The sequence below is a fragment of the Leucopleurus acutus genome (genome assembly GCF_964270905.1).
Source record: "Leucopleurus acutus genome assembly, chromosome: 1".
In the NCBI taxonomy this organism is placed as follows: domain Eukaryota; kingdom Metazoa; phylum Chordata; class Mammalia; order Artiodactyla; family Delphinidae; genus Leucopleurus; species Leucopleurus acutus.
In genome coordinates, this window is record NC_139142.1 from 75,193,654 (window position 1) to 75,219,199 (window position 25,546).

At 40.4% G+C, this 25,546-nt stretch overlaps 2 protein-coding genes across 4 annotated transcripts in view; both read left to right on the forward strand.

Annotated features, from left to right (window-relative positions):
- Window positions 1-59: 59 nt before the first annotated feature.
- RAB2B (RAB2B, member RAS oncogene family) lies at window positions 60-17,139 on the forward strand. 2 transcript variants are annotated; one of them, XM_082842934.1, is made up of 8 exons: window positions 60-356; window positions 608-679; window positions 3,060-3,127; window positions 10,052-10,134; window positions 10,347-10,439; window positions 14,011-14,122; window positions 14,716-14,784; window positions 15,484-17,139. In XM_082842934.1, exons 1-8 carry the CDS (start codon window positions 311-313, stop codon window positions 15,589-15,591), a joined length of 651 nt encoding a protein of 216 aa, XP_082699060.1. In that variant the 5' UTR covers window positions 60-310; the 3' UTR covers window positions 15,592-17,139. The 2 variants fall into 2 exon arrangements, with proteins under 2 accessions (XP_082699060.1, XP_082699061.1); XM_082842935.1 differs by lacking the exon at window positions 10,347-10,439.
- Window positions 17,140-19,393: 2,254 nt separating this feature from the next.
- The window catches only part of CHD8 (chromodomain helicase DNA binding protein 8), a 56,569-nt gene continuing 50,416 nt past the window's right edge, over window positions 19,394-25,546 (forward strand). Inside the window, exon 1 of one of the 2 annotated variants that reach the window (XM_082854961.1) lies at window positions 19,394-19,457. The gene's annotated coding sequence lies outside the window, so the exon portion shown is untranslated. The remainder of the gene's footprint in view (window positions 19,458-25,546) is intronic. The other variant, XM_082854957.1, reaches the window with a different exon arrangement.

Consider the following 25,546-nt stretch of genomic DNA (forward strand, 5'->3'; position numbering starts at 1 on the left):
GCTCTCCGCAGATTGGAAGGAGCGCCGTGGGGCTGTTGCGAGTCAGCCCGGGAAGGCCGAGAGCACTGAAAGGCTAGCTATCTCCCCCTGGAGCTTGGTGGGATAATGGCAGGTAGGAGTGTTACAGACGGCCCTGGAGCTGGTATCTGGGTACTACCGTCGCTCCGACCGAAAGAGGATTTCGAGGGAGAGTAATAGAGACGTGATCTGGGCTAGAGGGGCCGGAGGTCGATAGACTGAGTGGCTAGAGAGGCCGGAGGTAAAGGGCTGTAGAAGTCGGGCGGACCCGGAATCCAGAGGAAACGGGACCATGACTTATGCTTATCTCTTCAAGTACATCATCATCGGGGACACAGGTAACCCGGGGCGACAGCCCTCAAGCTGGGGCGGGGATTCGAAGCACCGAAATCGGGTCTTGGGGGCGGGGCTCATTCAGTGGGCTGGGCGATTAAGTGAAGCGGGGGCGGGGCGGGCGGCCGGGGGCGGGGCTCGGGGCTCGGGGCTCGGGGTTCTGGGCTCTCCGCTCCCCTTCCCGAGTCCCGGATGCCCCGACACTGGACTGTACCCGGGCGGCGTAACTCCTAGAACGCGCGTCCTCTTCTTTCAGGTGTGGGGAAGTCATGTCTGCTCCTGCAGTTTACAGACAAGAGGTTCCAGCCTGTCCACGACCTCACAATAGGTAAATGCATGTACCTGTCCTAGAATAGGTTATGAAATATGGCGAACTAAAGTGGAAAGTTAGCAGCCTTTGGTGTTCGAAGTAAAAAGTTACCTCTCCCTGTTTTTGAACTATTTAAAAGTTATGTTTAGTGAAGTGTGACTAATCAAATGCTGACAAATGGGGAGTAAGTAATTGAAAGGTAACTTTAAATTTAGAGATGAGCGTGAGGTATGGATTAGTTGCTGTAGGATTTGTTTTCCCAAATGCAATTTGTATGTCTGTGGAAAATCCCACGGAAACATAACTATTCAAAAACTCGCCTTGCTTTGCGGTAAATTAGTGCGAACCTCACATGTGTTTTTTCAAAGTAATCACTACTATATAGATTTTGTGTGTGTGTTGGAAAGGAGGAAGCAAATTGAAGACCCGTCCCAGACTTAGAATTCAAAGGTACGTGGAACTAATAACTTTTGTTTTAAAGAAAAGAGAATGATAGAGTTCAGAGACACACTGGTGATCCAGGGAAGTATGAACATCTTCCACATATTTGTGATAAGGCATGGCCTGCTGGGGCTTTAACGACCCTTTCCCCATAATCTCCATAAGTCCAGCCCCCCCCAAAATATATGTGTAAAACTAGTCTTCTTGCCATGCAGATGCAGTTTCAGAATAAAATCCCTAGCTCCTATTCTTACTATATTGCCACTTCCAAGTCACACCTTATGGAAGTCTAAGTTACTACTGATCCCAAAGGACTTATTCAGAAATACCTAATGAGGTTAGAAAAGGATTTAGAGGATAGTATCAACAGGAAAATATTTTTGCAAATGAATATTAAGTGCACAACTACTCTGTGCTAGGTGCTAGTGATACAGTGCTTAACAAGGCAAACACTGTGCCTACATTGAAAGTCCAGCGTAGGAGGTGGGGCTGGGGGCAGATAATGACAAGTAAATTTCAACTGCAAAAGGGGAAAAGAGGTACCACCTCTATCAAGAGAGGCTGAAAATGGAAGAATGAGCAGGAGTTTGCCAGGCAAAGGGGTTGTAGAGATGAGGGAAAAGTGATCAGGGCAAGAAGGAATAAAATGTGCAGAGGAATAACAGAGATCAGGGTACATTTGGAAAACTGAAAGTAATTTAATATGGTTGGAGCATGGAATTTAAAGTGGAGAGCGGGAAGAAATAAGGCTAGAGAATATATTAGGGATGAAATTTTGAAACACCTGAAGGTAATGGGAGTAAGTTTCAAAACAAGTTTCGAAACAGAGGAATGAAGTGATCAATCAAGTTTTTCCCAGAGTCCAGTATAGGCTGTGTTTCTTTCTGAATTCAGTTTTCTGTGCCAAGATAAACAAGGCAGTTAGATAGAAAATATGTGCAAAATATGAAGGTTTCTGTGTAATTAGAGGAAGTTGCATAAAAGGGGACAAAAGTGTTATTTTTTAATTCTTCCCCACTGAAATTCCATTCTTCTTGTCCAGAAAGAAAACAAAATTAGTGACTTTTTTTTTTTAGTAACTATCACTATTCTTGATGAAGCAGTCCAGAGTAGTAAGAAGCAATTTTTTAATTTGTCTTATTGACTGCAGAACTTTAGAGTTGAGATTCTGGTCACACTGTGCCTGGGGCCACTGAATAGCAGAAGCTAGATTAGTGCTCTTTCGTACTTGGAAATCAGAAGTCCTGGAGTAAAGTACTGTATAAAAATAGAAAATAGGACAAATTGTTTGACTTATCATCAAGTAATTTTAATGTAAATAATCTTCAATTTTTAAGTTTTGTCCTGACATAACCTTGAAAGAAGCTGAACGCCAGGTAAACCAAAATCTTTATCAGACTATGTTTCCAAACTCCTAGCAGGAAGGCTGTTTTCCAGTGAACTCTGGGAATTATTGGAGACCTGAAATGTTTCATTCTTGAGAACCTACTTCTTAGATAGGTGCTTTTCTAAAACAAAAATTCTAGAATTGCAAAAAGAAATATTGTTTCATATAGAGGACTAGAGAGTGACTTTGAGAAAATATTAGGAAATATTTTCAAAATTTTTATAAGTTTTTAAAAAAGTTACAAACTTAAACATTACCTAATAACATTTAAGCATTAAATAATAATGCTAAAATTTTATTCACCTTTTCCTTGATTTATTAATTAGTTTTATCCCCATATCTGCTTTTTGGTTATATTTCCAAGGTCATTATCTAGAGCACAGTTTTTAATTCTAGAAGGTAAGTAAAACTTCAAGGAGCACAAAATGAATTGGAGCAAATAGGCAGCTGTAATGTGCTTAGTGGTACTAAGTGCAGACAGAGGATGAGTCTTTAGCACATTGAGGAAAAGCATGAACCTCTCATTCAACATGGCTGTTGTTCATTCTTTCTCGCGGTTTTCACTGACAGGTGTGGAGTTTGGGGCCCGTATGGTCAACATTGATGGAAAACAAATCAAACTGCAAATCTGGGATACGGTGAGAGGAAACAAAAATACTTTAGTCCTGAATATAACACTAAAGGCTGATGCAGGGGCAAAGGGCTATGATGGTGGGGCTAATGGTGGAGATCAGAGTAGTAGAAGAGTGAAATCAAAGAGATAGGGAAGCTTTCACTTCCATCTGTTACAGTTGCAAATTCTGAATGCCATATCTTTTTGTTTTAAATTACCCAAATAATATATGAGTTTGCTCTAGTAAAAATATTGATTACATAATCCCAAATTGGGGAATTCCCTGGCAGTCCAGTGGTTAGGACTCTGTGCTTTCACTGCAAGGGCCCAGGTTCAATCCCTGATCAGGGAACTAAGATCCCACAAGCCACGTGGCACGGCCAAAAAAAATCCCAAATTCATTTATATTTTACTTTGGAATGCATTTTGATTCTTAGGAAATGAGCCTATCTGACTTTGTAGGAATGGATTATATATCTTGAAACTATATATAATCTGATGCTTCCATTTGGGGGAGATTAGAAAGCTGTTAATTCTCTTTATCTCCATCTTAATTCTTTGCTGCTTCAGATTTTTTTTTTACTGGGGATGGACAAAGATACCTCAGACTGATGCACACCAACCCAGATTGAACTGCTCACTCTTTCTAGCTTATTGGCTCACAAACTTTGGTTCAGGAACTTGGATTGAGATTAAGAAGTAAAGTGATTTGATTTTTTTTAATATCTTTATTGGAGTATAATTGCTTCACAATACTGTGTTAGATTCTATTGTACACCAAAGTGAATCAGCCATATGCATACGCCCTCTTGCATCTCCCTCCCACCCTCACTATCCCACCCCTTTAGGTCTTCACAAAGCACCGAGCTGATCTCCCTGTGCTATGCGGCTGCTTCCCACTAGCTGTTTTACATTTGGTAGTGTATATATGTCAATGCTACTCTCTCACTTCGTCCAAGCTTACCCTCCCCACTCCCTGTGTCCTCAAGTCCATTCTCTATGTCTACATCTTTATTCCTGCCCTGCAACTAGTTTCATCAGTACCACTTTTTTTTTTTTTTAGATTCCATATATATGTGTTAGCATTCGGTATTTGTTCTTCTCTTTCTGACTTACTTCACTCTCTAGGTCCATCCACCTCACTACAAATAACTTAATTTCATTTCTTTTTATGGCTGAGTAATATTCCATTGTATACATGTGCCACATCTTCTTTATCCATTCATCTGTTGATGGACATTTAGATTGGTTCCATTTCCTGGCTATTGTAAATAGTGCTGCAATGAACATTGTGGGACATGTCTCTTTTTGAATTATAGTTTTCTCAGGGTATATGCCCAGTAGTGGGATTACTGGGTCATATGGTAGTTCTATTTTTAGTTTTTTAAGAAACCTTCATACTGTTCTCCATAGTGGTTGTATCAATTCACATTCCCAGCAACAGTGCAGGAGGGTTCCCGTTTCACCACACCCTTTCCAGCATTTATTGTTTCTAGATTTTTTGATGATGGCCATTCTGACTGGTGTGAGGTGATACCTCATTGTAGTGTTGATCTGCATTTCTCTAGTAATTAGTGATGTTGAGCGTCTTTTCATGTGCCTCTTGGCCATCTGTATGTCTTCCTTGGTGAAATGTCCATTTAGGTCTTCCACCCATTTTTTAATTGGATTGTTTGTTTTTTTGATATTGAGCTCCATGAGCTGTTTGTATATTTTGGAGATTAATCCTCTGTCTATTGTTCATTTGCAAACATTTTCTCCCATTCTGAGGGTTGTCTTTTTGTCTTGTTCATGGTTTCCTTTGCTGTGCAAAAGCTTTTGTTTCATTAGGTCCCATTTGTTTATTTTTGTTTTTATTTCCTTTACGAGGTGGGTCAAAAAGATCTTGCCGTGGTTTATGTCAAAGAGAGTTTTTCCTATGTTTTCCTCTAAGAGTTTTATAGTGTCTGGTCTTACATTTAGGTTTTTAATCCTTTTTTTTTTTTTTTTTTTGCGGTACGTGGGCCTCTCACTGTTGTGGCCTCTCCTGTTGTGGAGCACAGGCTCTGGACGCGCAGGCTCAGCAGCCATGGCTCACGGGCCCAGCCACTCCGCGGCATGTGGGATCCTCCCGGACCGGGACACGAACCCGTGTCCCCTGCATCGGCAGGCGGACTCTCAACCACTGTGCCACCAGGGAAGCCCTTTAATCCATTTTGAGTTTATTTTTGTGTATGGTGTTAGGTAATGTTCTAATTTCATTGTTTTACATGTAGTTGTCCAGTTTTCCCAGCACCACTTACTGAAGAGCCTGTGTTTTCTCCATTGTATGTTCTTGCCTCCTTTGTAGTAAATTAGGTTACCATATGTGTGTGGGTTTATCTCTGGGCATTCTATCCTGTACCATTGATCTATATTTCTGTTTTTGTGCCAGTACCATACTGTCTTGATTACTGTAGCTTTGTGGTATAGTTTGAAGTCAGGAAGCCAGATTCCTCCAGCTCAATTTTTCTTTCTCAAGATTGCTTTGCCTATTCGAGGTCTTTTGTGTTTCCATACGAATTGTAAAAATTTTTCTTTAATTCTGTGAAGAATGCTACTGGTGGTTTGATAGGGATTGCATTGAATCTGTAGATTGCTTTGGGTAGTATAGGCATTTTCACAATATTGAATCTTCCAATCCAAGAACATGGTATATCTCTCCATCTGTCTATGTCATCTTTGATTTCTTTCATCAGTGTTTTATAGTTTTCTGAGTACAAATCTTTCACCTCCTTAAGCAGTTTATTCCTAGGTATTTTATTCTTTTTATTACAGTGGTAAAAGGGAGTGTTTCCTTAATTTATCTTTCTGATTTTTCATTGTTGGTGCGTAGGAATGCCAGAGATTTCTGTTCATTAATTTTGTATCCTGTAACCTTACCAAATTCATTGATTAGTTCTAGTAGTTTTCTGGTGGCGTCTTTAGGATTTTCTGTGTACAGTATCATGTCATCTGCAAACAGTGTCAGTTTTACTTCTTCTTTTCCAATTTGTATTCCTTTTATTTCTTTTTTTTCTCTGATTGCTGTGGCTAGGACTTCCAAAACTATGTTGAATAAGAGTGGCAAGAGTGGGCATCCTTGTCTTATTCCTGATCTTAGTGGAAATGCTTTCAGTTTTTCACCATTGAGTATGATGCTTGCTGTGGGTTTGTCATTTGTGGTCTTTATTATGTTGAGGTAGGTTCCCTCTATGCCCATTTTCTGGAGAGTGTTTATCATAAATAGGTGTTGAATTTTGTCGAAAGCTTTTTCTGCATCTATTGAGATGATCATATGGTTTTTATTCCTTAATTTATTAATGTGGTGTATCACATTGATTGATTTGCTATATATTGAAGAATCCTTGCATCCCTGGGATAAATCCCACTTGATCATGGTGTATGATCCTTTTAATGTATTGTTGAATCCTGTTTGCTAGTATTTTGTTGAGGATTTTTGCATCTATGTTCATCAGTGATATTGGTCTATAATTTTCTTTTTTTTGTGGTATCTTTTTCTGGTTTTGGTATCAGGGTGATGGTGGCTTCGTAGAATGAATTTGGGAGTGTTTCTGCCTCTGCAATTTTTTGGAAGGGTTTGAGAAGGATGAGTGTTAGCTCTTCTCTCTAAATGTTTGATAGGATTTGCCTGTGAAGCCATCTGGCCCTGGACTTTTGTTTGTTGGAATATTTTTAATTATGGTTTCAATTTTATTACTTGTGGTAGGTCTGTTTATATTTTCTAATTCTTTCTGGTTCAGTCTTGGAAAATTGTACCTTTCCAAGAATTTGTCCATTTCTTTGTGGTTGTCCATTTTATTGGCATATAATTGTTTGTAGTAGTCTCTTATAATCCTTTGTATTTCGGCAGTATTGGTTGTGATTTCTCCTTTTTCATTTCTAATTTTATTGATTTGCATCCTCTCCATTTTTTTCTTTATGAGTGTGGCTAAGGGTTTATCAATTTTGTTTATCTTCTCAAAAAACCAGCTTTTAGTTTTATTGATCTTTGCTATTGTTTTCTTCATTTCTATTTCATTTATTTCTGCTCTGATTCTTATGATTTCTTTCCTTCTACTGACTTTGGGTTTCTTTATTCTTCTTTCTCTAGTTGTTTTAAGTGTAGGGTTAGATTGTTTATTTGAGATTTAAAGTGATTTGATTTTAAAAAGCATTTCTGATGGCCCACTGGAAGTATTTTCATCTGCTAAAGTTAAATGCTGCCATATGATTCAACCATAACACAGGCCTCCCTCAGACTTTCCCTTTTAGTTCCTAGAAGGCCACAAGGAAGGAAGTTTTCAGCCATAGCCGAAGACGAGAAAAAGTAAGATAAAAGCAAAACAGGGGGGCTTCCGTGGTGGCGCAGTGGTTGAGAGTCCACCTGCCGATGCAGGGGACACAGGTTCGTGCCCCAGTCCGGGAAGATCCCACATGCCACGGAGCAGCTGGGCCCATGAGCCATGGCCGCTGAGCCTGTGCGTCCGGAGCCTGTGCTCCACAACGGGAGAGGCCACAGCAGTGAGAGGCCCGTGTACAGCAAAAAAAAAAAAAAGAAAAAAAGAAAAACAGGAATTAAATAATTTAAGACGTAAAACCATTAGAGGATAAATAAAATTTAAGTGAACTCTTGGAGGGAAAAAGCATGTTTTAAATCTTAAAGTTTTGTTAATATTACCAACAAACTTCTTTAAAATTAATTTTGGATTTTGTTGTTCTAATAGGTATGCAACTCATTAAAACATTTGTATGATTCCTTTTTTTAAATATATATTTTTATATTTATTTTTTATTTATTTTTGGTTGTGTCGGGTCTTAGTTGTGACATGAGGGATCTTCACTGCAGCATGCGGGATGTTTTGTTGTGGCGTGCGGGCTTCTTTCTGGTTGTGGCCTGTGGGTTTTCTCTCTCTAGTTGTGGTGCGTGGGCTCCAGGGTGCGAGGGCTCTGTAGTTTGCGGCACACGGGCTCTCTCATTGAGGTGCATGGGCTTAGTTGCCACACGGCATGTGGGATCTTAGTTCCCCGACCAGGGATCGGACCCATGTCCCCTGCATTGGAAGGCGGATTCCTTACCACTGGACCACCAGGGAGGTCCCATTTGTATGATTCTTATAGTAAGAGATTCTTGTATTGTTGGAAAAGTAACCTTAGGATTAGTGTACTGGAACACTCTTCTCACCTTCAAACCTGGGTTTAGGTTATATGAAATAATGTCTAAGAAAACAAACTTTTGTGCTATGAAGTACTAAGCTCCTAAGTTTATTTATTTATTTTTTAAACATCTTTATTGGAGTATAATTGCTTTACAATGTTGTGTTAGTTTCTGCTTTATAACAAAATGAATCAGTTATACATACATATATTCCTCTTCCCTCTTGCGTCTCCCTCCCTCCCACCCTCCCTATCCCACCCCTCTAGGTGGTCACAAAGCACCCAACTGATCTCCCTGTGCTATGTGGCTTAAGCTCCTAAGTTTAAATTATATATATATAATTATATATATATATATATATATATATAATATATATATATATATATATAATTATATATATATAATTATATATATATATATATATATATATAAATAACATATATAGAGTTTATAACTTTTGGCCCGTTACTGAACTGTCCTTTGAGCCTAATTTTTCCCATTTGTGATATAATTAGTATCATTACTGTTATTGTTATTATACTATGAAAAAGCTATTTATTTTCCACATCTTAGTTTTCCTATCTTTAAATTATGAACAGTAGTCTTCCTTCCTAAACTTTATGTTGGAATATGAGGATAAAGAATTTCAAGAATGTGAAAACTTTTCCTATAGGATAGATTCAGTGCTCAGGGTATTCATATTTAGATGATTTTGCTTCCTTTAATGAAAACCCCAAAAAAAACCCAAAACTTCTTCCATCAGGAAACCAAAAGTATCCAGTATAATATGGGGAAATTAATAAATTGCTCAGTTATAAATAAAACCTAATATCTTGGCCCCAGTTGGAAATGAGATTAGAGTATAAACAGTTGGGTTTGTTTTAGGAAAACTCTGTCCTGGGCCCTGGGCTTCTTTCCCTATTTGTTATTCCTGTTTGCCATGACAAGATCCCAGCAAGGGACATCTTGGTAGTCCTGCCTTTATTAGTGGAACACTAAAGGTTAATCAGCATATGCCCAATTTAAGTGTTTTGTATCTAATTTTCTACATTGATCCATCAAAAGAAAACTTCCATTAGACAGGGCATTGGCATTCTAAGATAATTTTCCTTTTTATAGATAAAGGAATAGAAACAGAAAAGAAAGGTTAATGTGATATGTTCAGTATCATATGGGATTGAAAATACTCTGAGTTTCTAGTTCTATTTCCAGTTCTTTCCTAGGGGATATTGGGAAATGTATGGGAATGTCTTTGATTGTCACACTGTGGAGCACTACTAGCATTGCGACGGGGAGCCAGCGATGCTAAACATTCAGCAATTTGATGGACAGTCTCATAGGAAGAGTTGACCCACCCAAAATATCCATTGAACTGTCATTGAAAAATATTGATTTCCCACCTGGACTTCTCCCTGGGCAGTCAGGTTTCCTTTTCCCTAATTCTCTTTTCTTCTTTTTTTTTCTTTTTTTTTTGCTGTACGCGGGCCTCTCACTGTTGTGGCCTCTCCCGTTGCGGAGCACAGGCTCCGGACGCGCAGGCTCAGCGGCCATGGCTCACAGGCCCAGCCGCTCCGCGGCATGTGGGATCTTCCCGGACCGGGGCACGAACCCGTGTCCCCTGCATCAGCAGGCGGACTCTCAACCACTGCGCCACCAGGGAAGCCCCTCTTTTCTTAATAGAAGTTCTTTTGTAAAATTAAGTCCTTTGTGTTAGAGTGGCATTTGATCAAGTAATTTCTCTGGAAATAACCTGGTTTTGTTGGGATTTTTTTTGTTGTCATGTTGATGGAAAAGGCTGGACAAGAATCCTTCCGTTCTATCACCCGTTCCTACTACAGGGGAGCAGCCGGAGCACTGCTGGTGTACGACATTACAAGGTGAGTAACATCTGGTGGGTGAGAGGCAGATTTCTTTCCTCTGTTCTCAATATCTTTTTTATCTACTGAATCTAGTTAGAATGCTAAAGAGGAAAGGCCTCTCTAATATTTTTCTTTACACATATAATGTTCCCCCTTTTCCCATACATTTGGAATTGCTTTGGCGTTTTGAAATAAGCCTTTGACCCACTTTCTAAACTTTTCTGCTGTAGGCGTGAAACCTTCAACCACTTGACCTCGTGGTTAGAGGATGCCCGGCAGCACTCTAGCTCCAACATGGTTATCATGCTGATTGGGAATAAGAGGTAAAATTTTATTTGTATAAATAATAAGTACCAGGAGTCATCTAGGTGCTCTGTGGACATTGGATCATTTGGGCCCTAAACTTTTTTAGTTTAGGTACATTTAGTGTCTCAGTTAAAAAAAAAAAAATTATTGTGGTTAAAATATACATAACAGGGCTTCCCTGGTGGCGCAGTGGTTGAGAGTCCGCCTGCCAATGCAGGGGACACGGGTTCGTGACCCGGTCTGGGAAGATCCCACATGCCACGGAGCGGCTGTTCCCGTGAGCCATGGCTGCTGAGCCTGCGCGTCCAGAGCCTGTGCTCCGCAACGGGAGAGGCCACAACAGTGAGAGGCCCGCGTACCGCAAAAAAAAAAAATATATCTATATATATATATCTATATATATATATATATACACACACACACACATAACATAAAATTTACCATTTTAACCATTTTTAAGTAGATAGTTCTGTGGCATTAAGTATATTTACATTGTTCTGTAACCATCACCACCATTCATCTCCAGAACTTTTTCATCTTCCCCGACTGAGACTCTGTTACCATAAACAGTAACTCCACATTCCCCATCCCACCAGCCCCTAGCAACCACCATTCTACTTCCTGTCTCAATAAAGTTGACTATTCTAGGCACCACATATAAGTGGAATCATACAATAGTTGTCTGCTTATTACTGGCTTATTTCATTTAGCATAACGTCTTCAAAATTTATCCATATTGTAGCATGTGTTAGACTTTCCTTCCCTTTTAAGGGTGGATAGTAGTCCATTGTATTTATTTACCACATTTTGTTTATTCATCCATTGATGTACACTTCAGTTGCTTCTACCTTTTGGCTATTGTGAATAATGCTTCTTGTCAACATGGGTGTACAGATATCTGTTTGGGTCCCTGCTTTCAATTCTTTAGAGTATATACCCAGAAGTGGAATTGCTGGATCTTATGGAAATTCTGTTTGATTTTTTGAGGTACCACTGTATTGTTTTCCATAGTGGCTACACCATTTAACATTACTACCAACAATGCACAAGGATTCCAGTTTCTCCACATCCTCACCAACACTTGTTATTCTCAATAAATTTTCTAAGGCACCCATAGGCCAAAAGACATACCTAATAGTTTTGTTATTAAATAAATCTAAACAAGATAACAAGTATTTTTGTCATAACAACTGAAAAATGAAAAACATAAATTAAAAGAAAAATAATTTTTTATTTCATTCTTAAATGACCATAATGACAGCACAGCTTCTCAAACCTTTGAATCAATATTGGACACTACCACTCTCCGTTCCAAATTGATTTTAGTGCAGGGTTTGCTTTTTGTCACAGCAACTGCCAAAAAGTCAGCTTCGCAAAGATGTGCAAATGTTGAATGGAATCTGTCAGGATCTGATGGTGACATTGCCAGTTATATCAAGCTTGTAATTTATTTGGTGTTCTGATGTTGAGTGTTGCTGTGTTTCCCTTGAATATTTAAAGTAACCTGTGGCACCCTTGTGAGTTTGTAGTAGTGCCTAAGGTGCATCGTTTGAGAACTGTGGGCACAGACTAATTGTACTCATTTATTGGTTCAACCAATTTATGGAAAACCTGTTATGTCTTAGACATTGTGCCAGACCCTGAGTGTGCAAGGTGAAAACAAAGCCCTGCCCCCATTCCCATGGAGCTTACCGTCAATGGGGACATAGTTATTGAATATAAAATGATTTGTATCTGATTACAAATTATGATAAATGCAGCGAAGGGGAGGAAAAAGGGCACTATAAAAAAGAGTACCAGGGTACTTATTTTGATTTAGAGTTGTAATTTAAGCTGGAATCTGAAGGATGTGCAAGAGTTCAGTGGGCAAAGGTTTTAAAAAGTATCAAATAGGGGTAAAAAGCTGTGTGAAAGCCTTAAACTGGAAAGAGCTCGATAAGTTTAAAATGTTGAAAGAAACCTGGTATGGTTGGACTAAATCAGAGGGGAATGGTGCAAGATGAAGTTGGAAAGGAAGGCAGGGGCCAGATCTCATCATGGCACTTACTGATCTGAGAGAGGAGTTTGGATTTTATTCTAAACACAGTAGGAAGCATTTAAGAGTTTTAAGCAGAGAAGTAGCTTGATCAGGTTTTAAAAGATCACCCTGGAGGGGAGCAAGGGTTGACGTGGATCTCAGCAGCAGCAGTCCAAGTGAGAGAGTGGTGGATTAGACTAGGTCGATGACACAGAGAGAGAAAAGTATGATTTTAAGGTACATTTTGGAGTACCTCGCTTTGGGGTGGATAGGGTATTTGGAGTGAAGGAGGAAAAGGTGTTAATAATGTCTTGGTTTTTGGCTTGTGCCATTTATGGAGATGTGGAAGCTTGGGACAGAATCAGGACATTTCATTTTGATGTACTTCTGAGGTGCCTTTTACACATCAGAGTGGAAATGAAGAACAGACAAATGGACAAACTGATCTGGGGCTTAGAGGTGTGTCTGGGCTAGAGGTACAAATTTTGGACTGTTGCCATTTAGGGTTAGTTCTTCCCTGGTCTTCACAGAGCTGATGAATAATAAATCTACATTTTGTAGGTTTGTTGTTCTCTAATGGACTTACTCCTTGATTTTTTTTTTTTATGGTGAAAAACTGGAATCCTCCCAAATGAAAATTTCCAATTAGAAAAATGAAAATCAGGCAGTTCACCATTGCCTTATTCTGCAGCCTTTTATCTTGTCTTGCATAAAGTCTTTCCATGCCACTTTATTTTTTCTCATTCCTTGGCTCTGTCTTCACATCCTCGGTATCACCTAATTTTTTTTTTTTTTTTTTCGATATGCGGGCCTCTCACTGTTGTGGCCTCTCCCGTTGCGGAGCACAGGCTCCGGACGCACAGGCTCAGCGGCCATGGCTCACGGGCTCAGCCGCTCCGCGGCATGTGGGATCTTCCCAGACCGGGGCACGAACCCGTGTCCCCTGCATCGGCAGGCGGACTCTCAACCACCGCCACCAGGGAAGCCCAGTATCACCTAATTTTATCCATATCATTTTCTCTGAATCCCTCATTTCCCTGGTGGCAGGCTGCTACTTATTATACACATCAATAATGAGACTAGTGTGTGTTAAGGCAACTGTGTTCTCCCTATTCCTGGCTCTCTCTCTTCTTTCTTGTAGATTGATTCTAGTAAAGAGGAAGACACTTATCACTATGGGATTTGACATCTATGACTTTTCTACTTTCCAGTAACTGGAATTTCCCTTTCCTCTTCTTTCCTTTGCTTTAACTGGATCTCATTCAAAAAAGCAGCATAAGGCATAGACCTTGAGTAACTAGGGGGCTTGCCTAACCTCTTATAAACCTTTTTCTCTGTAATAAGAGTAAGGTATTATCCTCAACCATGCAGCAGCTGTCAAGAATCTGATCTGAAGAATATTTTCCAAGAGGCTACAGAAATCAGTAACCTTATACAAGGAACATCATGCAGGATCTACATTCTTTATGGATTAACTGGCAGTTGAAACAGCTATGGGATTCTTTTAGAACAAGAGTTTCTTCTTTCACTTGGATCTTTTTTTAGTTTTCTCCCCAATTAATCTCTTGCAGTGACTTAGAATCCCGTAGGGATGTGAAGAGAGAAGAGGGAGAGGCCTTTGCTCGGGAGCATGGACTTATATTCATGGAAACGTCAGCCAAAACAGCCTGCAATGTTGAAGAGGTACTATTTGGGAAAAAGTAGGGAAAGTTTTCAGAGATTATACCATACCTTTGTCCTTTAATTCAGAATTCTCTTCCCTTATAAGACATGGGTAAGAAAAGGATGTCTTATGGTCATAGTGACCATATGTCTCCCTTTAAGGGAATTTTTCCATTTCTTTTTCCTTGATTCCTAAGGCTTTACTTTTATATTAGGTAACAATAATTGGTAAGTGTGGATTGACACTACTGTTATTTGTAAATCAGTAGAACTAATGGATTCTACTTTAGTCATTCGTAAGCCTGATACTGACTGTATCTTCAGTAACTAACTGAGAAGAGAGCATGTTTGTTTTATTTGCAGAGGGTACCAGCCTAGGAACCCTAGGTATATCGTGTGTCAGTACCAAAATACCATAGAATCCCCTTTTTCTTTTTGAAACTACTCTCAATGGCTTTTACAGGGCCTTTGGGGGACCATCTGTATTTTTACTCCATTCTCCTAATATTTCCTAATTCACCTTTGAAATCCAAATAGGAATAATATTTGTATTCTCTTTTCTTAATCTCTCTACCTAAACTTGAGCCTAATACTATGGTTTATGTTTCCTTTAGGCCTTCATTAACACAGCCAAAGAAATATATAGGAAGATCCAGCAGGGTTTATTTGATGTCCACAATGAGGTGAGATAGGGTGGGGGTCTGACAATTAACTTTGCTTTGTCTTAAGCAGGATATGAAGCTCCCTAGAATGTAAGCACTTCCTATCTAACATGATACTATTTGAAGCTATGCCAATTCATACTTGATTTTTTTTTGTGTGTAGGTACACAGAAACCTGTCATCCTTTTCGTTTTTTCTCAAGTCTGAGACCCAGAATGCTTAAAGAGATTATTAATTGGTGATCTAAAAGGTTTATACGTTATGGGAGATTTTCTTTTCAACCTCAGTTTTTTACTATTCCAGAGCTTGGGGAAGTGTGATTCTTAATTGCTCAGCGCGGCCATTTCTGTAAAGCAAATTTGGGGTCAAAACAGAAAAGGGGATTATATGCTAATATGCTGCCACTTCTCTTTTACCTCCTCTCACTCTTAACCTAATCACATCCTGATTCTGCACATAGCTATGAAACTTAAGTATAACAGTCACTTTAAAAATGGGCACGAAAGCCACTTCTGGTCATCGGTAATACCAGAGCTGGTCATCTCATCTTCATTGTCACAGATTACTGTTCCACAGCAGTCTGGCTAGAGTGCATGGTTACCTGCCAAGGCCATATCTACTTCTAGAAAATGTGATTAATGATTTCTCCTTTTACCCCTCTCCTTTCTCCCACTTAACTTTCACACTGAGGTGGGAACTACTGCCTCTTTTCTTCTACAGGCAAATGGCATCAAGATTGGCCCCCAGCAGTGTATTTCAACATCAGTGGGACCCAGTGCCTCCCAGCGGAGCTCTCGTGACATGGGGTCCGACTCTGGCTGCTGCTGAACATCTGGCCTGGACTCTTTTTTCCTTCCTGGAACAGCTTCAGATAAATAGGCTTAAAGAAAGAGGTCTTACTTGCTTTGGCTGAGAAAAGCCTCTTTTCAAGGTGTGATGTTTTGCCTTTCCACTTAAAGACCAGGGGAGAATTTGGGCCCTTATTGACCTGTCCTTCTTCAGGGACGTGAGCATTCCCTATAGATTAGGGCTCTTCTCATCCTTCTATTTTAATTTCTAAAATGTTAGGATCAAAGCTGATTGTCATGGTAGTTCAAAAATAAATTCTTTTATAAGCATATACAATCTACTCCCCACCAAGAATTAGTAACAGTGGTCTAGGACCTTCTGCTTGAGCACTTGAGATTACTGGGATCCAGCTGGCCTTTTGACCATAGATCCTCAGTCTTGGGATTTCATTGAATTTTTTCACTTGCCACGTCATAAGATGTGTTGCAGATAGTGGTTCCTTCTACTTGAACTGCTCAAGGATGCTGAATACTTCTCCATCATCCCATTACTAGTTTCTCTGTCTTAGAGTAACTACAAAATTTTGAAAGCAGTGGAGTTGCTCCTGGACCTGTAGCCACTTACTATCATTACCTAGAGAAAACATCTTTCCCTGTTCATTTTGTTTTAGGGACCAGACCTACCATTAGTAAGTCAGTGTCTTTCACCAAATAGACTCCTACTGTTTCATCACACACACTTCTTAAGAAGACCTATTTAGACTTTCTATTGTAGTCAAGCTAATCTGCTTACTGGACATGACATATTTGCTTCCACTCCTATGCCTTTGCACATGCCCTACTCTCCACTAACATTATACTCAAAGTCCACATTTTTTTCCTTCAGAACGCCTTCTTTGACTGACCTAGGGACTTCTGAACAATTATTGACATAGTACCTTTTAGCTTTCATATATTGTTTATTCATATGTATATTTATTTGTATTTATGTTGCTTTGTAAATATGTTTTATAGTAGCTTTGTGTGTGGAACCTGTCTCCCCATGTAGGTTGTAAGCTCCTTGAGAGTAGTAACCGTGTTATCCTTTTAGTTTTGTAAACCGCTTCCTCCACCATTCCTTCGGTGCCTAGTGCTATTCCTGTGATCACTGAATTTGACTGACATACTTAAAGACCTGGAACAGGTTTATCTTAGGCTGCAGAGGAAACAAAAGGCCTTAGCGTCATCTCTTTGTAATTCTATCTCAATCTCTTCCACCTGCTTACCCTGGATTCTATATTGCTCTTCTCCCTCTCCTCTCTCTCCCTTCCCTGGCCCTTCACCTCCATTCCATGCAGCGTACACTAAGGCTGCCTGCTTCCAAGCAGTCAAATGAGTGGATACTTCTCCAGCCATTCTCCTTTTCAAGAGCATATAATTCTATCCTAGTCAGCTTTGCCTTAGCTTCACTAATCATGCAGCCTTCTGGGCCAGTTGCTATATCATTTTGACTTGATGTCCCATTCTCTTCCACAGCACTGAGGTCTCGTGAATTTTCCTCATTGTTTTTGTTGTTGATGAATTGTTTCATAATTAAATATATGCATGTATCCAAGCTGCTGACATTTCGTGTGTCATTTCTGATTGTATCCCAAACATAAGTAGATACTCTCTCCTTCTAGGGAATTGTATCAAAGGTATTGGAAGAAGCCTCCTTAAGATACATTCATTTTATACAGGATTCTGCCCCCAGTAGTAGTGGTATTATTTAATAGTGCACCACAGGAAGTTGGAAGGCATTTGGAGTATTGCTTTGATTATCGTTTGGTTTGGTTTTTGAAAAATCCTACCTCATTCTAAAAGGGATTGAGGCTGTTGAATTTGGCTTGCCCCCTCACAACAGGGACAGAACTAAAGTAAATATAACTTAATAGTTTCTGTACAGGAGTTTTCCTTTACCAACCAAAAAAACCTTTAGTGATTGGGATGAATCAGAGCACTGATCAGAGATAGCATTCTGCCTAGAGCTGCTGCTTTCAGAGTCATTAAAGGTTACCATTTTGATATTTTAGAGTGTATCTTTTTGATCTGAATCGCACATCCAGTTATTTTATCCAAACCACTGATAACCTTCTATACTCAGGTATTTCACCAATTTTAGGGAAGCATGAGAAACAGAAGTACCTGGGCAAATTCATGACCTGTGTTGATCATTGCTGATGTTCTGAATGAAATGGTCATGAAGAATTATAGAAAGTGGATCTCCCACTCCCATGTGAAGAATCGTAGTTATAAGATAATATGGGTGTTGGTTGGTTTTTGAAGGCCAGGACTATTGGAAGTCATATTTATAGCAGTCTAAATCATTACTATTTATAGATCATTGAGGATAGCAGGCACACCCATTCCCCTTTCTGTAATGCTTATTAACTGGTTCTTTAGATAGTAGGTTTATTTTGTATCAAATAAGCAGAAGGATAATAGGTTCTCATTCTAGAAACTTAGTAATTAAGATCATATCTGTCTACGCATTTACAGACAGATATATTGTTCTGGTAAGTCCTAATACTAACATCAAGTTTAATTTGGCCAACAGATTTTGTTCAATATACAGAGAAATGTATTTGGCCAAGTTTAATCACTTCTGTGATAAAATACTGATTCGTGTGACTCCTTAAGGTCTCTGAGCTCCCATGTATGACCATGCAAATGTTACTCCTTGAGAAATTCCTTTAATGATACGGAAAGATTCCCTTCACTCAATAATTCAAAAAAATAAAAACTTCTTGTAGCAAGTTGTAATAGCAGTAGAGATTTAAACTAAAAAACACGGGAAAAATCTCATTGAGGGCAAGAGAATTTCACCTACACTAAAATTATTAACAATTTAAACGCAGTTATTAGAACATTACTCTGCAGCCAATGTTTCTAAGGCAGTCTCTTAATGCCCCTCCTCCTTGCATATAATTTCACCTTTAAGACTTCTGCTCTCTATCTGTAGTCACAGGTAGTTTGGGTCTATTGATGAACTTAGGCCTTTAAAAAAAAAAAAAAGTTGAAATTCTTCCCTGAATCCTGTTCATTTCCAACTGACTAGCAGTACTCTGTACCGTCAAAGAATACTGGAAACCTTGCACGTGAAGCATAAGGATTAGAAGCATCTAGAATAGATGCATAACCTAGGTTGATCTTATGCTGATATCCTGAGGAGTGAGGTGTCTCCAGAGGATTATCCCAGGAACTCGGAAAATCTACTCATTCCGAGAATGCATTTTTGCTTCTTTGATTTGGTCAAGATCGCTTCCCTCGTATGAGAGAGAGGGTGGGGGCTGCCTCCAAGCGCATTCAGCACTATTCCAGATTTTCTCTCCATCGTGACTGAGGGATACTCTGATCATCTAAAGGACAGTACATGGGGGCTGCACCTAAGTAGTCCGACAGAACGCCGAAAGGGACTTCAAATTCCTTAAGCACTCCTTCCTCCTCCCCGCCCTAAGGCACCAGCCCGATCCAAGATGGCTTCCCAGAAACAGGTAACTAAACGTTGTTTTCGTTTAGAGCGCCCCCAACGGCGGGGATCAAGAAAAGATGCCGAGAGATCTGAAAGTCCGTGAACTGAGAGCCGTCAGAGCCGACCTACCGCCAAATTTTATTTTCAATCAGGCATATTTGTGGTTGCCTCAGCCTTTTAGGCCCTCCCACCCTCAAGAGACTTCCTGGATAGTACTCACACTACCCTGCTGGAAGAGGCGGGGCGTAGGCCCTGCCATTGGTGGGTGGGAGCGTAGTTGGGCGGAGCGAGGGAGAATGGACTACTAGCAAGCTAGATTGAGCCGAGGGCTGGCCATGCTCCGCCGGAAGGCGCCTTGTTCTCCGAAAGGGTGAATTGAAACGCTGGCTGGAAAGGAAGCATCAGGACTTGTTCAGGTAGGCTTTCCGCTCACGCCCGCCGCTCAGTGCTGGTCCAAGAGTCTTTGCAAAAGCTGAGGCTCTTAGAATTGGCTTCCATAACTCATTCTCCTCCTCGCGCCCCCGCCCTCTGCCCGTCCCCCAGTTGTAAGGGATCAGGTGCTGGGTGATGCTCTGGACTGAACCATTCTCCTTTGTGAGAGGCCGGGGGAGAGGGCGGCTGCCGGGCCGAGGGGCCCGAGTCGGGCCGAGCCGCGAACGGGGCTGCGCCGGCCCCTGTGAAGTTTTTAGGGCTTGTCATTGCATTGCTGGGTATCGTGTAGATTTGAGGCAGCTCCTTGTTCTCTTTTCCCCTTCAGAGGAGGGAAAACTCCCCGGCTCCGTTTGGTTACTCCATACTTTGGACTCAGAAGTGGGAGGTTAGGGATTTTTTTCTTCCTTTTTTTTTTTTTTTTTTGCATTTTAGCAATAAAGGTGGGTAAGAGAGCATGGGGTGAGCCTGTGCAGATTGTTTTACATTCTTAGGTGTAATTTCTGTGGATCTTTGGGAGAGCAGAGCAGGCTTTTGGACGTGTTCAGATGTGGGAAGAGAGAAGCTCAAGCCTTGCATTTCCATTGACAAGTCTGCAGAGCTCACTGGTTTTCTGTTGCATTATGTAAACTCTTCAGTGCCAGAAGACCCCTCCCCCTACCTCGGAGCGAATGCAATTTCTTTATTTACCTGGCTCTAGTGTCGCAGGAAATTTCCCTGCCATTGCAGCAGCTGTGCAAATGCAGCAGCTCCTACCTTTTAAGGGTCAGTCCTAAATGATTAAGGTCTTCAAGGAAGAGGTGAATGTGGTGTATAGATGTTTGGTGAGCCAATCTCTTTTCAATGAGCACAGGGAACCAGAAGTCGAAGACTTAGAACTTGATGTCTTTTTCTTTTAAAGAATAGACACAGTGGAGCGCCCCAAACACCAGAGGAGCTGCATTATCTGTCTACTACACCCTACCATCACATTAGCATCCACAGATTGTTTACTCTTCATGTTGTTCTGAACCTGTCAGTTCAGTCGGGGATTCTCTAACTGGTTATCCTTAGAATCATGTGAGGTCCTATCTGGTGTGGGGCACTTTAGGTGCTAGAAGGTGAGTTTGTGATTTGAATAACGTTCTCTCTTAGTTCATTAGATAACGTCTTCTGCTTAGGAATTTCTTTTCTATTAATCAACAAATAGTTGTCAGAACAAACTATGGTCAGCCTCTTAGGGCCAGAATAAGGGAAGCTTCTCATTCCAAGTATTTTGGATTATCCCACCCCTTAAAAGAAAAATTACGACAAGGAAAACAACATTTTTCATTTGAGAAGTCAGGTCGCAAGAGCGGTATGCCAGTGGGTCTGCAAGGCAAGATGAAGGATATTGGCCAAAGAGAGAGTAGCTGTGTGTGTAAAGACAGGCTTGGGGGAAGGTTTAAAACTGCAGTAGTGGGCTTCCCTGGTGGCGCAGTGGTTTAGAGTCCGCCTGCAGATGCAGCGGACACGGGTTCGTGGCCCGGTCCGGGAAGATCCCACATGCCACGGAGCAGCTAGGCCCGTGAGCCATGGCAGCTGAGCCTGCGCATCCGGAACCTGTGCTCCGCAACGGGAGAGGCCACGACAGTGAGAGGCCCGCTTACCGCAAAACAACAACAAACAAACAAACAAAAAAGGCAGTAGTAAAAGAGTAGTGGATTGGGATAAGGGATTTGATGGAGCAGTGCATGGGTACTTGCACGGTTGTCACCTTCCCCATGTGTGATCTATACTGTGCATGTGGCCTTTTTTTTTTTTTTTTTTTTTTTGCGGTGCGCGGCCCTCTCACTGTTGTGGCCTCTCCCATTGGTATTGTGGTAACGACCACTTCAGAGTTTTGCTTGTAACAAGAAAAATTTGCCATTTTATGTGAAGAGTTGAGTTTTTGAAGGTAAGGTAGGATGACGATGGGGCTTAGTCTTTAAAAGAAACCATTGTACACATCTCCTTTGGAAAGGGTGCGGTATTTCTGGGCAAAACTACCTCTTAAGATTAATTTGTGGATGCCAAGCACTGTGCTTGCTTACTGAAAGAATGAGATTTGATATTCTCATCTGTGGAAGGACTGTAACATCTTCACAATGTTCAGATGAATACTAAATGCTTTGAAGATATTGTTTGTCCACAGTCCTGCAAGCGTTAAGCTATCTTCTGAGCTTAGGTTTAGCCTAATACCTAAAGGATAAACAGAAGACAAATATTTTTCTGGACCCTCTACCTTCACCCCTAGAAGTCACTCCACTTCTGGAGTTGCATTCGAGCCAGCCCCTAATCTGTAGGTCTTTGCTCGACCTACCCTTGCACTACTGTAACCAACTTAGTATTTACTATTTTACTTTTAGCATTCAGTCCATTGATAGACTATCATTTCATATCTTACTCAGTTTAACTTTTTGTATCTGCTCTTTAATTAATTATTTATTCTCTTTCTCACAGAGTTGGTGCTCTTCCTTTCATCCTTCTGTTACAATTTTGTTCACTTTGCCTTTTGTTTTAATTCACTTACATTGTCCCTTTTTGCATCTGTCTTGAGGCCGTTTAAGAATGCAGAGATCCTAATTTTCAAGGTATACTTCCTTTGGTGCCTAATACCCGAGTTAACAGTTGTATTTCTGTTTTTTGTTTTTTGGGTTTTTTTTGGACCGCACAGAGCGGCATGTGAGATCTTAGTTCCCCGACCAGGGATTGAACCCGCATCCCCTGCAGTGGAAGCGTGGAGTCTTAACCACTGGACTGCCAGGGAGGTCCCAACAGTTGTATTTCTATATAACAAAGCCGTTGTATGAACCATTTACTGTTGCCTAAAGGTTTATTTAACCATTTATTACATTTTGAATTTTATCCTGGATAACCTTCCCCCAGCATTAACCTCTGTTTTGTGTTGTGTGTACACGTGTATGAAGTTGTAATTTGGCTCTGTTTTTTGCCTAAAAAACTAATTCATATTGTCTTGAAGATTTTCATTGTCTCTGTATTGCAAAATAAGTCCACCTCTTTGTAGTCTCTGAGATTTCTCATTAAGCTCTTCAATAGGTAACATTTCTTTTGCCCTTTTGTCACCGGTCACTTTCTATCCTTCACTAGACCCTTGGTTGTTGAATGACGCATGAAGCAAAATGCTCAACTTTAAAATGTGTTAATTCTTGCTTTCAGATCGCAGCAGGAGACTTTTAAAAATAAAGCACTTAATTTCTACCCACAAATGTACATTACATGATCATCAAAAGCCTAGCGTAAACAGAAAGACTGGCATAGGTAATTTCTTTGCATTCACCTTCAGCAGGGATGAATCCAGGAATGTATTCCAAGCAGTAGAGCGGTGTAGGAAGCCTAGACAATGTTCTAGCCTCTTCCTATTCAGACTTTCCAAGTATATTCTCACTAGTTTGTTTGAAAAGAGTTCCCAGAACATGTTCAAATAAAAGTACAAAAATATTTCAACATTAAACCAAGGATTTTAAACATTACTTACACTTATGTGTAATTTTTAAGAAAAGATTGGCTTCGTAACTGAAAGAATGAACCATTCCTGATTTTATTCCTTCAGTACATTTCCAGAGAAATTTATTGTGTATGGCTTCTTTTTATTTGGTATTTTCAGACTTTATTTCATTTTAAAAAAGTAATTAAATGACATACTACTGAAATTACTAGATAATAAGAGAACTGTGCTTCTTTCCTCCACTGTATGTCAGCACCCTAAATCTGATAGTTCTAATCCTTTAGGCAATGTCCCAATATTCCAGTAATTAGTAACTCTGTAATAACAACACCTTTTTGTTTTGTTTTGTAGTTCTCCTAAAACTATATCAGTAACTCTCTGAGAAAGAATATGTATTAACTGAATTCTTAATTTCACCTGATAGGAAGGATATTCAAGACCTGTAAAGTCTTTGGGGTTTCTTAAATTGTCTCTCATGGTCATTAGAGAAACCTTTGGAATATCCTGCCTCCTTTTTTTCCTCCACTGCATACTTTGGGGATACATTATATCTTTAGGGATTATTCCTTTGGGACATGGGTATTCTGAAGTACCCAGTCCCATTAGTAATATGGGAATTTCTCTTTGGTTCTAGAAGAAACCAGTGATTTCAGTAGTTTGGCTGCCTACTTAGAACCAAATCATAATACAGTTTTGTAATAGAACATGAAAGTCATACTTCACATATTCTATGATTTTCATGTTTTATTACAGGTATCAGATGTATATCAGGGATATATCCATCTAAATAAACTGAATGACTGGGAAGATTTTTCAGGATTTTTGAATAGGAGCTACCAAGTTGCATGAACACTGAACTTTCAGTGTTTTATTCTTTTTTTAAAAAAAATAATTAATTAATTAATTTATTTTTGGCTGCGTTGGGTCTTCGTTGCTGCGTGTGGGCTTTCTCTGGTTGCACTGAGTGGGGGCTACTCTTTGCTGCGGTGCGCGGGCTTCTCATTGTGGTGGCTTCTCTTGTTGCGGAGCACGGGCTCTAGGCACGCGGGCTTCAGTAGTTGTGGCGCACGAACTTAGTTGCTCTGCAGCATGTGGGATGTTCCCGGACCAGGGCTTGAACCCGTGTTCCCTGCATTGGCAGGCGGATTCTTTTTTTTTTTTTTGCGGTACTTGGGCCTCTCACTGCTGTGGCCTCTCCCGTTGTGGAGCACAGGCTCTGGACGCACAGGCTCAGTGGCCATGGCTCACGGGCCCAGCCGCTCTGCGGCATGTGGGATCTTCCCGGAGCGGGGCACGAACCCGTGTCCCCTGCATCGGCAGGCGGACTCTCAACCACTGCGCCACCAGGGAAGCCCGGCAGGTGGATTCTTAACCACTGTGCCACCAGGGAAGTCCCCAGTGTTTTATTCTTCATTGCTTCCACTCAGTACCCAGTCATTCTTTGTTTATTTACACATTAGTTCTTCTATAAAGTGTAGTGCTTCTGCCTGTTTTTCAGGTATGCCTCCTGCTGGGGGGACCTTTTCCTTGAGGAATTAAATATATATGGGTAGTGGTCACTTCCATTCACTGCTTTCCTGAAAGTCATGGGAGTCAAAAGTTGAGGTACCTGGGTCTGGGCATGTGAGCTACCAAGGGACAGCCTAGTCATTTGGAGAACTGTAAGTTCCCACAGGCAGGCATTGTGAAGTTAATGGAGTATTCAGACACTGGCATCGTTCATACAAACACAAAAAATGATTAATTGAATTACCTGCCTGTTGGCCTAGCCACCGTGCTGGTTGAAGTCTGTTCCGTGGTTTTGAGGTTAAAGGGTTATACTGCTTTCTCAGCACAGTAGTACTAGTCCTTTGATCCTGCCCAGCAGTCCTGCTATTCTAATTATGAAACTTTTGCATCTATTTTAGTATCCCACCATTCTGCTTAGCAGATCAGCTCAGCCAAACCTCTAAGGAGTAATTTTGCTTTGAGAGAAACCTTTAGTGGTACTGTTTTTAAATTATTGGACAGGGAATAATAAACTTTTTATTTGCCTACTGTGTGCCAAACATTGTACATTATCTTTTAATCTTCACAATAACCCTGGAAATGTATGTGATGTTACTTTCATTTTACAGAAGAGAAAAAATAAGACAGTGAGGTTAGATCATTTAACCAGGAGTAGGACTCTGATCTGTCAGACTTCAAAGCCTCATTCATTATCGTCTCGCTACATTTAGAAATTCAGTGCTGACCCCTGGAGGAGAACTGTCTTTGACCACAACATTAGGCGAGTAGGCATTCCATAGCCTGTTAAAGCTGTGTCTTTAGCAGTTGTAGAACCTTGAGAATGTAAAATTTCTTTTTGTCTTTGTATTTCTGTCTGTTAAAAGGAAAAAAAAAAAGGAATAGTTTCTTTTATTTAACTTAGTTATTTTGAAGATAAGATTATGTGAAATATTTCAAGCTCTACAGAGGAAAATCACTTTGTCAGTCTTGCAAATAACTCAATTTTTTAGCCAATGCAAGTCAAACTAGCCAACTGAATTTTCATCAGTCCCATGTCGCTGAGTCACTTTTTGTGCCTAGAGGCACAAGTGTGATAATAACAGTGTTTCTCCCCCCAGCCAC